Genomic DNA, 14,701 nt, shown 5'->3' with positions numbered 1-14,701 from the left:
ACCAGGCACAACTGAGCAAGGGCTGTGGGGGGAGAGGGGGGTTTGGTGGTAGCAGCTTCTGACTCTTGTCCAGGCTGCTGGCAGAGCCCAGGGACACTCGTCCATGAGGCCGGCCTCTCATTTAAGGAAACACAGACAAAACGTGGTTTGGAATTTTTTTGAAACCATAGTTACATACAGAAAATATCCAAAGAGAACACAGACCACAATAGTGACATGTAAGTCATTTCCCACAGTGATAAAAACATCTCTCTCACTTTACTCTTTAAAAAATTACTTTTATTATCTTTGTAAATGTCTCACTTGGGTGAGCCGAGGGATGTAGTGCCCATAGGGGAGGAGTGATGGCAAGGACTGGAGGGGCCCCCAGGACTCCCCCCACATCTGCCACAGTTCCTCCTCCTCTCTCTAGGTCAGGACACCAAGATGGCAAGGGGTCCTGGAGAAAGACCGCGGGTGTTTTCTCCTTTCTAACAACATGTAAATCAACCCCACCAGTGAGATGCCACAGGGAGGTTTATGGAGCCAGCTCCCAGGAGTGGCTGAGATGCACCACAATCTCCCAGGGTACCTGTCTCCAGCAGCTGAAAGCCTCAGCTGCTGAGCTGACCGTCACCGGGTGGGGGCCGTGCTGGGGACAGTTGCTGGGATGTAATACCACTCCTCCCGGGCACCCCCATACACATACTCCTACAAGGAGAACCTTGTGTGGGTGCCACTCTGTCCCCCGCACGCCCTGGGCTGCCGGAAATAGTGGGCTATGCGCCCGCAGCACCCAGAAGCCCCTGGTGTGCAGATCCCAGCCCACCTGCCACCCCCATCCCAAAGGGCTGCTAAACCCGGGGATGCAGAAACAGGGCTGAGGGGGCCCGGCCACGTACCTGACCTGCATAGAGATCTGCTGCCCCCAACCCTGCCCCACTTGGGAGAGCCTTTGGGCACCACCCCTCTGCGGGCTCCGATCTCTCGTGCATGCACCCAGACAGGCAAGCCCGGCCTGTCCTGGCTCCTCAACCATATGGTCACCCTGAAATCCAGCAGCTCTAGAGATGGTGTCTACCCCTGAGAGAGGCTGAGATGCAATGACACAGCACCGTCTCCTCTACACACGAGACCTGGCACACAGCACTCTGAACGTCCTCCTCCGTGCCTGCCAGGAAGGGGGCAGCCCCCAAGGGCAGTGGGACTCATGCCAGGGGGTGCCCCCAAGGATGTGCTGGGGGCTGGCGAGGCATCTTTCTTTGTGGCGGGTAGGAAAGCAAGCATAGCACCTCTGGGTGCCCTCAGCAGCCAGGCACAGATGGCCTTGCAGGAGGGGTTCCCTCGCGAGCCCCGTGCCCTAGGCTGGAAACGGGAGGCTAAGCAGTCTTCTCAGTATAACTGGGCCAGCTGCCCCGGGGGGAGAACTGGCTCAGAGGCCTGCCTGGGCTGGGCACTGGGATGAAGCTGTCAATACCCCAGGATTCCCTGCCTCCATTTCTCAGCTTCAGAGCTGGGAGGGGGAGGGACAGAAGAGCCATGCAGGCCTGCGGCTCTGCACTCTTGCTGCCTGGGCTCCCCTGCATGCTGAGCCGACTCGGCCCGGGAAATGGGGTGGTGGGGACGTGTCGGGGGTAAGGATTGAAGCACGGGGCAGGCCAGGCCAGGGGCAAAGGAAACGGTTCTTTGGTATTGAAGCAACAGAACCCTATCGCAGAAGAGCTGTGTCTCCCAAGCAAAGGAGGGGGGCCAAACTTCCCCTTTCTAGCAGCTCTGAGGGTCTCAGGGTCCTCCAGGCAGGGCTCCTTCCCCCGGTGTGAGGCCCACACACTGAGGCCTGCTCTCCCCAGGCCAGGGCCATGGGAGCAGCCAAGTGGAGGCTGTGAAGAGCCCCCTCCAGTGAGAAAGCGTGCTGCCCAAGGACTGACCTCCACGGGGGCCCCCAGAACACAGGGCCGGCAGCCAGTCCCTGACAGCAGGCTGGGGATGGCCGGCCCACTCCAACTTTCACCCAGCCAGGCCGGCTTGTCACCAGCAACCCCCACAGCTTCCCTCAGGCTGGGGTGCTGCGCCCTCAAGGCTCAATACAGAAAATAGATTCTCTCTTGCTAAATTTCATAACTTACAGAAGAGCCTGTGAAGATTTCAATCGTTTTCCTGGGAAGAGACAGAGCTTCACCCTTGATTCTGAAGCATCTGCTGAGCCCAGGGGGCCTAGTCCTGCCCCTCTGGAGCAGCTGGTTGGGGCGGGGGGCGTGCACTGGGGCCGCTGCAAGGCGCCGGCTCAGGCTGCTCCCCTGTGCAGGCCTGTGGCAGAGGGAGCAATGCCTCCAAGTCTCCGTTGGGGGTGTGCACGGGGGCGGAGGGACAAGGACCTCTGGCCCTGGCCCAGGCCCAACCAAAGCTCCCCCAGTGTCCAGTCGCAGCTACGCCTTTCCCTCAAACAAAACAGAAAGTAGGAAACAAGGGTGCCTTTTTAATTGCAATCAAATATGCCGTCTGAAGTCAGCGTGCTCCCTGAGCCCGGCCCAGCGCGGACAGTACGCCTCACTGTGCCGCTGGGGGCCAGGGCGTGGCCGCTGGGCTTAGCCCCATCGTGTCCGGAACCACCGTCTCCTCCGCAGGTAGCCCGGCCTCCGGTGCTCGGGACAGGGGAGGCAGGGCAGAGGGCGAGCGCGCGCACTCACACCTTCGCGCACGCATGCAGACTTTCCCAATGTTCGCGTTGGCTCCTCCTCCTCCCTCCGCTGAAGCGGTCAGCGGGCGCGGCGAAGCCGCTGTGGGCAGGCGCGGGCAGCCGGGCGGAGCCACCTACTTCTGGATCTGGAACAGGAAGAGCCGCAGGTTGATGTTCTTGGCGGCCAGCAGCTTGTTGCACTCCACGGAGTCGACGATGGGCAGCGGCACGTAGTCCGTCTCGTTGCTCTCGTTGGTGAAGACGAAGTGGTAGATGACGGGGCTGATCTTCACGTCATCGTATGGGCCCTTGAGCAGCAGGAAGGAGCACTCCAGGGGCGCCGTGACCTTGCTCTTGAGGAGGAGCTGGAAGGACAGCGTGCGCTTGCACGACAGGTTGGGGTTCCGCTCCGAGTCGTTCACACGCGCCTTCAGGACCCACGTCTGGTTCAGCACCGTGAACCTCGGCGTCTCGTAGTACAGACGCGTGATGAAGTCATCTGTGCGGTACGGCCGGAACTGGACCTCTGTGGAGACAGACAGGCCGGGAAGAGCCGGCAGTCAGTGCAGGCGGGGCCGGGGGCGGCGCCTTCCAGAGGCCGAGCGAGGACAGAGGCTCAGCCGGGGAGGAAGGCAACTTACCCGCAGGACAGAGCGTGCTCTGCTTGTCACAAGGCAAATCAAACGCAATTATGGCAAACGGAGGCGCACACAAGCTTGGGGGAAACAACTACAAACAGAAGTAACACGCATTAGCTGCAGGGAGTCCAGGCGCTGAAAGAAGTGAGCGGCCCGACCCTTGCTGGCCTCCCGCTCTGCCTCCCCCAGGGCCCAGCCCAGGCACAGGGAGGCCCACCCGGGGGCGTGGGTAAGCAGACACACAGACAGGATGCGTTCTGAGAACAAGTGCACTTTATTGGTTCGGATACAGAGCTGCCAGAAAAGCCGGCGGGCGGGCACGCGGCCCGAGAGCCTGTATGGGGCGCAAGGCGGAGCGCCGGTGTGTGGCCCGGTGCTGGGCGCCTGTGCTGTCACACAGTTCTCTCAGCACAGCCCGGGGCCTGTGGCCCGCGAGTCCCTCCATGGAGGCGGCCAGTCCTTCCTGTGTGCACGGGGATCCCTGCCCGGCCACCGCCACCGTCCTGATGCCTCGGCCCGCCCAGACCGGCAAGGCCTGGCCTGGACTGTTTGCGCCATGGCGCCCAGCAGGGCGGCTGAGGCTGCAACTAACCATGGGCCATGACCTTCTGGTGCTGAGGCTGCCGGGCCCTTCGCCTCTCAGGCCTGTGCAGGCCCGCACCTAGCCAGGCCCAGTCCAGGCAGCATGGCATGGCGTGACCGGTTGCCTGTGGCCGCCCTTGATGCTGAGCCGGCTGCCTGCTGTGGGCTGAGCAGTAGAGGGCCGCAGTCTCCCTCAGCGGCCCCTGGGTCAGCAGGTGCTTCTTGCTGTTCTTGTGTCTGGACCAGGCCCTGGCCTGGTTCCTGCTCCCCAACATGTCCAAAAGCAGTGGCCGTGGCCAGGAGAGCCCGTGAGATCCAGCGGGCCTGAGCGCGGTCCAGCCTGCCCGTCCCTGGGCGTCCACTCCCAACTCTGCATTTTGAGCGGAGCACCCTCAGCTCACGCAGGAGCCCTGCCCCTGGGCATCTTCTTGATGGCCTCAGGAGCCCCGCGGCCACGGCAGTATCTGCCTGCAGGCAGGACCGGATGTGCTGAGTGCTCTTCTCGCCTCTGGCTCCACAGGGCAGGCCCCTGGCTGCCGGGCCCTCCAAGATACACCCACCTTCTGCTCAGACACTGACCGTCCCAAGGGCTGTGCAGCCCCGCGCAGTAGGACGCCACCGTGTGAGGGCAGTGGGGCCAGGGAGGGGAGGACAGGTGAGAGGGCCTCTGAGAACCACGCAGGTGCCCCCAGGGTCCTGCCCCGGCCCCTCCCGTGCTTGGCCTCTGGCACGTCTTCTCCCCCAAGGTGTCCTCCCATTCACTGAGAGCTTGTCCAGAGCCTGGCTACCCAGCACGGCCTGTGCCTGCTGCTCAGAGCCCACCGCTCCCTCAGGTCCCGGCCGCCGCACACCCCCCTGCCCCCCGTGCGGCATGCAGTGGGCGGCGGGGCGCCTCACCTGTGTAACCGATCTTCTCAAAGCTGAGCAGGCTGAAGATGCTGTTGTACAGCTGCATCTCCTTGCGGTGGCTCTGGTCCATCTCGTCGAGGATCTCCATCAGCTCGTTGCCCGTCTTGGTGGGGTGGGCACAGGCGGCCTCGTGCACCGTCAGCTCGTGGAAGGGACCGTGCCACGGGCAGCCGATGCGCTTGTATTTGCACTGGGTCACCCTGGGGAGGAGGCGAGCACCGTGGTCATGGGCTGCGCCCCGCAGGAGGTGGCTCTGCCCAGCGGTCCTCCAAAGGTGGGCCCCTGTCCAGCCCTACTCCTACAAACTATCCCTTGAAGGACATATTCACCGTGTGCCAGCCCCCAGGAAGGAGTCCGCGTGCGTGTGAGAGACTGAGGGAAAAGGGGCACAGGAGAGCTATGAATCCACGTGCCACCTACATGCTTTGCTGGGAAGACTGTTTTGCTTGGCAACGGTGGCCACTGACCATGGTCTCGGACCCAACGCAGCTCTGCCTCACGTGAGGCTTGCGGGCCTGAGCACCGGCGGGCAGCAGGGTTGGCCGGAAAGGTCTGGGTCGGGCGCCCGTGCAGCTTCGTGCTGAGCTCCCAGAGCTGGCCGTGCTCTCCTGGGCCCTCTCCTAAGAGGCCCCCATGCAGCCAGGGAACCCTGGAGAGCCAGGGGCACGTCCAAACAGCCAGTGGGTCCAGAGTGGGGCCCACTCCTGCTCCCCACCAGGGCTCAGGTCCTGAGTGGCTTCAGCCCGGCCCATTCCGGCAAGGCTGTCCCTGGGCTAATGTGTGCAGAACCCAAGGCCAGGGCAACAAAGACCGACCAGAAGATCCCGCACTCTGGGGCCACACCTGCAGCAGGCTGGCCTCCAGCCCCGCCCCAAGCCCCGGCATGCGGGGAAGCCTCTGGCGGCCAGGCCGGCCCCGCAGGTCACCTGTCCTGGCACTCCTCTTTCTGGTGCCTCTCCAGGAGGGAGCGGGGAAACTGGCGCAGGCAGAAGCCACACTCGGAGGGCAGCTCGCTCACGGCCTTCTCCACGGCCAGGTTGCGGCAGCAAAGGCTCTTACTGATCTCACAACGACAGTTAGGGCACGTGGCCTGCTCCTCCTTCAGCCGGGCATCTGCTAGTAGGTGGATAAAACAGCCAGCGCACATCAAGTGACCGTTAGTACACTGCGAAGAAGGAAACGGAGATGAGCTCACAGACCTGCAGGACGTGCACACGCACGCACCAGCCCGCCCCGTGGGCTCCCGCTGCAGAAGGGCCTGCAGGTGCAGAGAGGCAGCCAAGGCCACTGCTCCGGAGGGACGGGCCTTCTCCCTGGAACACGGCCAACACACGGCCAGTAGGGCTCCTGTGGAGAGGCAGGTGACACAAAAGTGGCCCTTGGGGGCTTGCAGAGGTAGGCCCACTAGTGGGGACGTGCTGGGCCACACTGGGGCTTGGAGCCTTTTCCCGACCCAGGGGCCCGGGACGGTCTCAGGGGTGCCCTGGAGGCCCAGATTTCGGGACACCTATGGGAACACAGACTCTTGTCCAAGTCTGGCAGTGGCACATAGCCAGCAACTATCAAGTAGCAGCAGACAATGCTCCCCTGTGCTGGGGGCTGGGGACCTGGCTCAGACAGACCCCTGGCCTGGCCCTTCCACTCCAGCTCTCCTTGGCCAGCACAGGCAGGAAGGCAGCTGCCACCCACGCAGCGAGGCTGGCGTCCTGCAGGGACCCTCCTACAAGCTAGCGGCGCCGAGCTGTGGCAGGTAGAGAGGCCTAGCTGGCCTGGGACAAGGGTGTGCGGGCACAGGGCTTGCCTGGAGGAAAGAACTGGGGCCACGGGCAAGGCAGACTGCCCACCTGGCTCCGCAGGCGGCAAACCCCCTTCCTCTGGGAACCTGCACACCTGAGGCCCAGACACTGCCCGGAGCACCCCGGCCCCTCCCGGGAGTCCTGGCACATGCTGACAGCGGGCCGAGGCTCAACTCTGGTCTTGGGTCTCTGGTTCCACACATACGTCCTAAGTGCCCATTTGGTGCCTTTCAGAGAAATACACAGGCTGTGGGCCTGGCCCTCCAGGGGTAGCAGAGACCCACAGAGAAACCAAGAGATACAAGAGCAAAGACTTGAGCTGAGCGTCCCCTTAGGGCAGACACAGCTCCCCAGGCCTGGCCCTGGCTGGTAAAAACCTGCAGGGGCAGAGGTCAGGGAATGCTGGGGGTCGGGGGGAGGCGGGGTTCTGCTGAGGGTTAGCTGGATGTCCACTTGGGAGGCTCTCCCACAGCCAGCGGAGGGTGAGCGGGCAGATGGCCTGGGCTCATCAGCTGCGGCAAACGTCTGGAAAGCCACCAGGCGCAAGGTCCCGGACACTCCCGGGGGGGGGGGGCTGCGTAGCCACACCCACACCCACGGGACCCTCGGTCAACACCGGCTGCCATCCCATCGTCTCAGGGCTCTGCGTACCCTGAGCCAAGGAGCTGCGGGAGGCCGAGGGAGTTCCGGGCACCTGTGTGCCAGGCCTGGGGCTAGTGAGGGATGGGACTTGCGCGCTGAGCACCAGTGCGGGTGGGGGCGCTGGGTCTGACAAAGGCCTCTCTCACAAAACCCACGGCCACACAAACAGCACAGGATATCTACTAAAAGTCTCCACTTCTAAGTCAGGCCAAGAATTCAAATGTGTATCATGAGGACGGGGAGCTAGCTGGGCTCCAGCTGGAGGAAGGGGCCTGGCAGGGGTGGGCCAATGCCAGCTCCGGACACGAGCGTGGCGGGGAGTGGGGAATCCCAGGAGCAGCTAGGACGGGCTGAGGCTGCTCACGGGGGCAGCAGGCTGGGAAAGCACCATATCCTGTCCACCCCCAGGGGCCGATGGAGAAGCCAGACAGGCGGCGTGAGTGAAGGGCAGGGCACAGCCACAGGCACCACGGGACCCTTCCACCTGGCGGGAGGGGCGGGAGGCACGGGCTTGGTCACAGGCCCCCCCCAGGGCCAAGCGCAGCACAGGCCTGGCTTCGCTAGACCACAGTCCCCGAGAGAAGACTGCTGCCGCCCGCCGAGGCATGGGGGACGGCGTTTGTGTCCTCTAAGTGCGTCTTCCTGGTTGGAGGCGACTTCAGCCCCCGCCAGCCGAGGAAGTGAGGACACACCCACCGCCGGGCGCCTCCGGTGAGGAAGCCCGACTGGACAATAAGACCCTTCACTTCCAGGGCCTGCAGGGGCTGAGGGGGCCCCCACCACAGGCTCTAGCTCCAGCGCCTTCTAGGGGAGGCTACGTGGGCAGGGCCCCGCTCTGCAGCCACCACTCGCCTGAGCAGAGCAACAGAAGCCCGCTGGCTTCTCTCCTGCGTCCGGGTGGCCCGGCCAGGGTGTGGGGTGTAGGTGAGAGGCCGGGACGCCGTCCAAGGGCCTCCTGAGGAACACCCATGCTGCCGAGCCTACGCTGCGAACCTCCCAGCACTGCCCTGGGCCGGGGGCTGACCTGCACACCCTCCAGCTGGTCTCTTCTAGAGCCCGTGGGCCGCACGAACGCCCAGGCTTCCAGGCTAGCTCCCACCCCCTTCCTCCTGGAGCCTTTAGATGCAACCCAGGCTTAGGTGATAGACACCACGGAGAAGCAGCACCCGGCCCTGCCCTTCTCTGGGGAGAGGTGGGGTCACTGCCCCTTAGGCCCCAGGAGCTCAGTTAGGAGCTGGCGAACAGTGAGCCAGCAGGAAGCTGCACAGTGCTGCTGGCACAGCCAAGGGACAGCTGATGTCCACATGCGGCCATTATCTGGGATGTTCTTGGGTCCAAACCAGGTGCTGGTCTGGGCCCAGGAGGTCTGTCCACACAGGGTGCATGACCAGCTCCAGGACCCTGCCCGCTCTCCAGGTCTTCCCTGCCCTCCTGAGCAAGACTCCAACTCCATAGGCAGGTCTGGGCACCCGGTAAGGCAGACTTAGCCTCCTCAGCGGCCGGGCTGGACTGCACCTACCCCAACTTGCCCAGCTGGGACCCGGCTCCCCGGGGACGCCGCCGCGTAATGCCAGCTGCACACCAAGCCTCTCATGGACAGTGAGGGCAGGCCAGAATGCCCCACTCCCCATGCTAGAGCCAAGCCCCCAAGAGCCTGGGTACCTCCAGAAGCAGCCCTGCAGCGCCCACCCAGGCTGCCAAGAAGATCCTGCCAGTGGGAGGGGCAGGCAGAGGGGCCCCCCAACTCAGAACATGACAGGGCTTCCCAGGACGGATGCTGGCTTAAACTCTAGCCTACAGGTCACCAGCGGCATGACCCTGGGCTGGCCGCTTTCATCTCTGCGCCTCCCTTTCCTCAGGCACAAAAAGTGACAAAGACAGGACCGGCCGCATCACGTGCTGAAGACGCGGGGTGAGACGCATATCACCGCACGGCTCAGCCCCCAGCATGCGACAGGAGCGGAATAAACACCCACCGTGGCCATCGCACGGCAGAGCCTGCCCAGCCCCTCACAAGGCCCCCACCTGCAGAGCAACCCCACCCCAGCCACAGCAGTACCCCCACGCCCCTCCGCAGATGCCCCAGGAGCGGGCACGTGTCCCTCCCAGGACAGAAACCCATCCCTCCACCTGGCCGCAGGCAGCTCCCGTGCACCGGCCAAAACCCCCGGGTTAAGGGGGACTGAAGATACCATCCACACGCATGAAGACGGGTCCTAACCCCAGGCCTTGGGCTGTAACGGGCCTTAGCAAATACCCCTCAACTCCTGGAAACCGAGACTTGGTCAAGAGGCTTTTAAGCCCTGTTTTGCGCTGGGGCTCTAGGGAGGCTCGGCCCCCAGACCCACGTGCACAGCCCACCCTCCGCAGCACGGCCAAGGGCGCTAACCTCAGAGCTGTCGCTCAGCCCAGCTGGAGGCCCCCACCGCGCTCGTCAAGGCTGCGTCCCGAATCCCCGAGGTCTGGCCCCACACCTTGTCAATCTCTGTACTCAAGGGACCTAAGAAGAGACCTCACAATGTCCAAGGAACTCAGCTGTTCCCGGGAGGGCCAGGCCTCTAGCACTCAGCAGGTTTCCGGTTTGAAATCCTGCACAAACAGCCTCTGACGCCTCAAGAGCTAGGACTCCGGCAGGAACCCGGCCTTCCCACAGCCAGGCTCGTGGAGCCAGAGTTCAGGCCCTTTCTCCCCCTACGCCCGGTCTGGACACCGAAGCGGGTACGTGTCCGCGGCTCCACGCTGCTACCTCTCACCTCGCGGCAGGAGGCAGGAGCTGGGAAGAGGATCCCGGGCCAGCGGGGTGGGCAGCCTCACGGGGGTTCCCTAAACATCACTCAGAGCAGAGCCTGCAGCGCCAAGCGCCCTGACAAGGGTCACTGGGGCTGGGGCCCGGGCAAAGATGGGCCCACCCTGCGTCCTGGGCCCTTTACCAGTGTGACTGCCAATCAGCGAGTTTCCTCGAGTCAAGGCCTGAGCCGAGCGCTGGAGAAGGGAGACCCGCGGGCTGAGAAGCACCGCAAGGTACTCCCAGCCCTCCCACAGGGCAGAAGCGGGCCAGCGCCCAATCAGGTAAAGACAAGCACCCTGCTGCAGGAGAGAGGGCCACCGCACAGGGCCATGGCCGCTGTGGGGCCCCAGAACAGACAGTGCAGTGGGAAGAGAGCGCCCGGGTGGAAGGGGCACAGCTGCCACACGTGGGAGGAGGGGCCGTGCTGCCGGCAGGGCAGAAAGCCAGTCGGGGGCCCCCACTACGACTCCTCCTTCCCGATGGGGGTCACAGGGAACTTCTGAGAACCCGGTAAGAGTTCGGGGAGCTCTGCGGCCCCCCCAGACGCTGGCCCACAGCTCAGGGCCTCAGCTGACACCAGCACGGTCCTACCAGGTGTACCATCCGGACAGCAGATGGGGCCCCAGGTGAAACGCTGGGGAGGGCCTGGGAAGGAGGTCAGGCTGTAGTTCTAAGACTCCAGGCACTGCCAAGGCTGTCTCCTCCAGAGAAAGGCACTCCTACACACGCCGGGGGGGCAGGCACACTGCTGCCACAGTTCTGCCCCCACAGCAGGGGTCCTGCTGCCCGCCCTGCACCAGGATCCCTGCTCCAACTCCAGCCCTCCTGCCCCCACCTGGGAACCTGCTCCAGTGGCTTCCTGGGACTCTGGGAAGTGGCCCCGTACCCTGTTAGGTCAGTCACCAAGGACACACCCAACACCCGCACAGAGAACATCAAAGCCAGCACCTGCTGTACCCACTCCATCCCTAACCTGACCTAACTTGAAGTAGGCCACGGTGAGAACCACCTGCATGAGTGCCTCGCTTACTCCAAAGCAAGCCCCAGCCCACGTATGCGGCTTGACGTGCTCCACGTGCGGGAGCAGCTGCGTGGGGCCAGGGCTCCGACTCAGGAATAGGTGGGCAAGTCGGCTCCAGGCGAGCTCTGGCCACCACCACAGCCCCCCTGGTGGCCACAAGGCAAGCTCTCCAGTTACGGTGTACTCAGCCCACTCCAGAGGCCCATGGAGCTATCCCCCCAGATTCAGCCAGGCACAGCGCCCGGGACTCGGCATGGCCCGTGGCTATTCTCCTCACCCCCGAGCTGGGCACCATCTAGGACAATCCCCAGACACACAGTGTGGCTGGTGCCTGCCCCCCAAGTCACGTGTCCTGGCCGGGGGTGGGGGGGTGGACGGAAGAAGTGTTGCCGGTAGGAACAGAGAACAGAACACATCACATGCCCGAGACTAGCCTACCAGAAATGGCCAGTCAACGCGGCTCACCAAAGAAGGCCCTCAGAAATGGAGGGGCTGAGCCCAGGCCAAGAGGTGGTGGCCAGTAGTGGGCCCCAACCAGAGACACACAGAAAGCTGTGTGCCTGCCAGTTTCAAAACAGTGTGTGTAGGGCCCAGGCCATTCATGACCAAACCCTCCTGGGAGTAAACCCAACTCAGATACCACCAGGCAATGGCTCAGCGTCTCCAGGCCCATCCCAACCACTACCCTCAATGACCTCATCCAGGGTCGTATGCAGCAGGAGCCACCAGGAACCCTTCCCTCCTTCCTCTGGCCCCTCATGGGCACTGCTATGCATCCAAGTCAGCACCCCACCCCCCAACGGCACGGCTTCCAGCACCGAAAGCAAGTGCTGATCCGTGGAAGGACTCTAGTCAGCCTTTCCAGAGTCAAGGGCTCTGTTACTGATCACATGTTCTAGAGCTTTCTCCAGGCCTCCAGAGGTGAGAGGAAACAACTCCCTACCAAGACCTGGCTGTCACTTGGGGAGAATGGACGTGGAGCCGGGGGACCCGTACCACAGCACACAGCTTAGCGTCACGGATTCCTCTTGCTTAGCACCCTGCTTCCAGGGAAGCTGCTCAGCACAGCCCACTAGGCCACGGGGAAGGCCACAGGGAAGGCCACAGGTCAGGGCTGTCTCCGCGCCTTCACGCTCTCGTCACAGCTGCTTAGCCGCCTGCCTCTAGCCTGCCCAGGACAGAGCTCTGCTTCCAGCTGTGTGTGTGCCGGTTTGAACCAGCCAGGCTCCTAGGCCAGGGACCAGGAGGCAACACTAGGCAGCCTATTACCATGTCATTATGCCGGGACCAGGTCTAGCCCACTCACAGGATGAGAGTCCCCCAAATTCCCCCGGGACTCTCCCCGCACCCATCAGTGGCTTGGCTTTTTGGGGCTCTCATTTAAGACCCAAGGAAGGAAGAACTCTTCCACCTGAGACCAAAGATCACAGGCAGGGGAAAAAGGGGCTGCAGAGGGCACAAGTCCTATGGGGTACCCCCAAGGCTGAAGGACTATGGGAAGCAGTCCCCAACTGTATCAGAAGACCTGTGGTATTCCTGAGCTAGGGCCTCTTGCCAGGAAAGGCTGAGAGCCAGTACCCTCCACCCAAAGAACTCAACCCTTTTCCCTGCCAATGCCTTCTCTTTCCTCTCTGTCACCTGGGCACACCAGGGTCCTCCTAAGCTATGTCATGCCAAAGCAGGAAAGGACGTGGAGATCTAGAGGCTACCCAGACTAGCCTCATGCTGCTTACTACAAAAATGGCCCTCTCTGGGCGCCTGGGTGGCTCCCTGATTAAGCAACTGCCTTTGGCTCGGGTCATGATCCCAGGGTCCTAGAATCAAGCCCTACATTGGGCTCCTTGCTCCGAAGGAAGCCTGCTTCTCCCTCACCCACTACCCCTGCTTGTGTTCCCTTTCTTGCTGTGTCTCTGTCAAATGAACAAATAAAATTAAAAAAAAAAAAAAAAAAAAAAAGGCCCTCTCATCCCTGGTCCGCAGTTTAACAGCAGGGAAACAAGGCCCCATCAGCTAGGACCAGCTCCCCTAAGTGCAAAGAAAGGTGACAGAGAACCTGTTCCGTTCCTCAAAGGGGTTCTGGGAAGAAGGGGTGTCCAAGTCAGGGTGGGGAGGAGGTGCTGAGAGAGAGGGGAACAAAGAAGGCCGGGCAAACTGACCCAGCCAAGTGTGGCCCCTGCTGCTATGGGACGCACGTGTGAGACCCACCAGGGCCAAGGACGCTCCCTGACGGCCGTGGCTGGCTAAGGACGGAGTCCAGCCACCATGCTGAATTGTCACGTGGGCAAAGGAGGCTGGACACAATTCCTGGAGCGCTGGTAGCCCGAGAAGCCAGCCCCGGTGTGGATAAGGCTGGAGGGGGTGGGAGTCCACCTTAGGGCACAGCATGAGGTCAGGCTGGGAAGAGGCTTTGCAGCTGGTTCATCCACACCAGGGAGGAAAAAAAGGGAGAGAGGAGGGAAAGAGATGACCCTGGCCCTTCAGTGTTCTTCCAAGACGAAAGGAAAAGAGAGTCCTTTCAGCCGCGAGCTAGAAGGTGCGCAAGAGAAGCCTGGAGACGGCTTTCGGGGGTGTGGCTGCTCCAAGAACAGAGAAGGTCTGGAGTGAAGAGGGAACCCCAGGGTCTCCCTGAGTCCCGGGAGCTCTGAGTGGGGGGTGGGAGTCTGGGAGGGGGTGGGCGCCTGTCGCCAGCTTTCTGGGGGGTCAGCTTGAGAGGGCGCGCTGGGGGCTGCTGAGGTGGGGGCAGCGGGGAAGGCTGGAAAACAAGGACGCAGAAAGACGAGATTCGAACCGAGACAGAAGGGACGTCGGGCCGAGAGAGCCGGACTACGACTGGGAGACAAAGTCCTGCGAGGAGCAGAGCGCAGCGCTTCCGAACGGACGCCAGGAGCCGCGACCGCTGGGGCCCCGGAGCTCAGACCCGGCTTCCGAGGGCGCGCGGTGCGCGGGCTGCGGGTGGGGGTGGGGGTCGGGAGGGGGGGCGGCCGCGGCGGGGCTGGAGCCGGGCTGGGTCGGGGTCGGGCCGGCGGCCCTACCTGGTACACGGAGGCCTTGGGCAGGTCCAGGCAGACGGTGCAGCACAGCACCGAGTAGAGCCGCTCCTCCAGCTTCCCGCTGCCCGCCGCCGCCGCCGCCGCCGCCGCCTCGGCTGCCTCGGCCGCCCGCAGCCGCTTCTTGGGCGGCGCGTCTGGGTCGCCGGCCGCTTCCTGCAGCTGCCGGGCGCCGGCCAGGCCCGCCTCGTCCGGGAGCCCGGGCCCCGCCGCCTCGCCCAGCGCGGCTGCTGCCGCCGGCCCCGCGGCCGCCCCAGGCCCGGCCCCGACCCCGACCCCGGCCCCAGGCGGCACGGCGCCGGCGGGCCCCGCGGCCGGCCCGCCCCCGCCGGCCTCCTCCGCGCCGGACATCGCGGCCGGTCGGCCCGGCGGGCGGGTGCCGGCGCGCACCCGCGGCTGGAGGCTAGGGGCGCCGCGCGCTCCCGCCGCCCTCTCGCTGCCGCTGCGACCCCGCAACCCCGGTCCCTGCGCCGCCGCCTCAGTGGGCCCGGCCCGCGCGTCGCCCCGAAGCCGCCGCGGCCACCGACCCCGGCGCGGCCGCCATCTTTGTTTTCGCTGCGCGCTCCCCGGCCGCCGCCACCGCCCCCTCGGCCTCCCTGTCACGTGACCGCTCGAGCCAATG

The 14,701-nt window shown here is 64.0% G+C and overlaps 1 protein-coding gene across 1 annotated transcript; it reads right to left on the bottom strand.

The window, feature by feature from the left end:
• Positions 1–257: 257 nt before the first annotated feature.
• LOC122904212 (cysteine and histidine-rich protein 1) lies at positions 258–14,430 on the bottom strand. The gene is made up of 4 exons (XM_044244739.1): positions 14,065–14,430; positions 5,712–5,950; positions 4,774–4,985; positions 258–3,182 (listed from the first exon to the last, which is right to left on the bottom strand). The coding sequence occupies exons 1-4, from the start codon at positions 14,428–14,430 to the stop codon at positions 2,791–2,793; spliced, it is 1,209 nt and encodes a 402-aa protein (XP_044100674.1). The 3' UTR covers positions 258–2,790.
• Positions 14,431–14,701: the final 271 nt, after the last annotated feature.

The sequence above is a fragment of the Neovison vison genome, chromosome 4, assembly GCF_020171115.1.
Source record: "Neovison vison isolate M4711 chromosome 4, ASM_NN_V1, whole genome shotgun sequence".
Taxonomy (NCBI): domain Eukaryota; kingdom Metazoa; phylum Chordata; class Mammalia; order Carnivora; family Mustelidae; genus Neogale; species Neogale vison.
The sequence above is the reverse complement of the archived record's forward strand: the minus strand, read 5'-3'. Positions and strand labels throughout refer to the sequence as shown.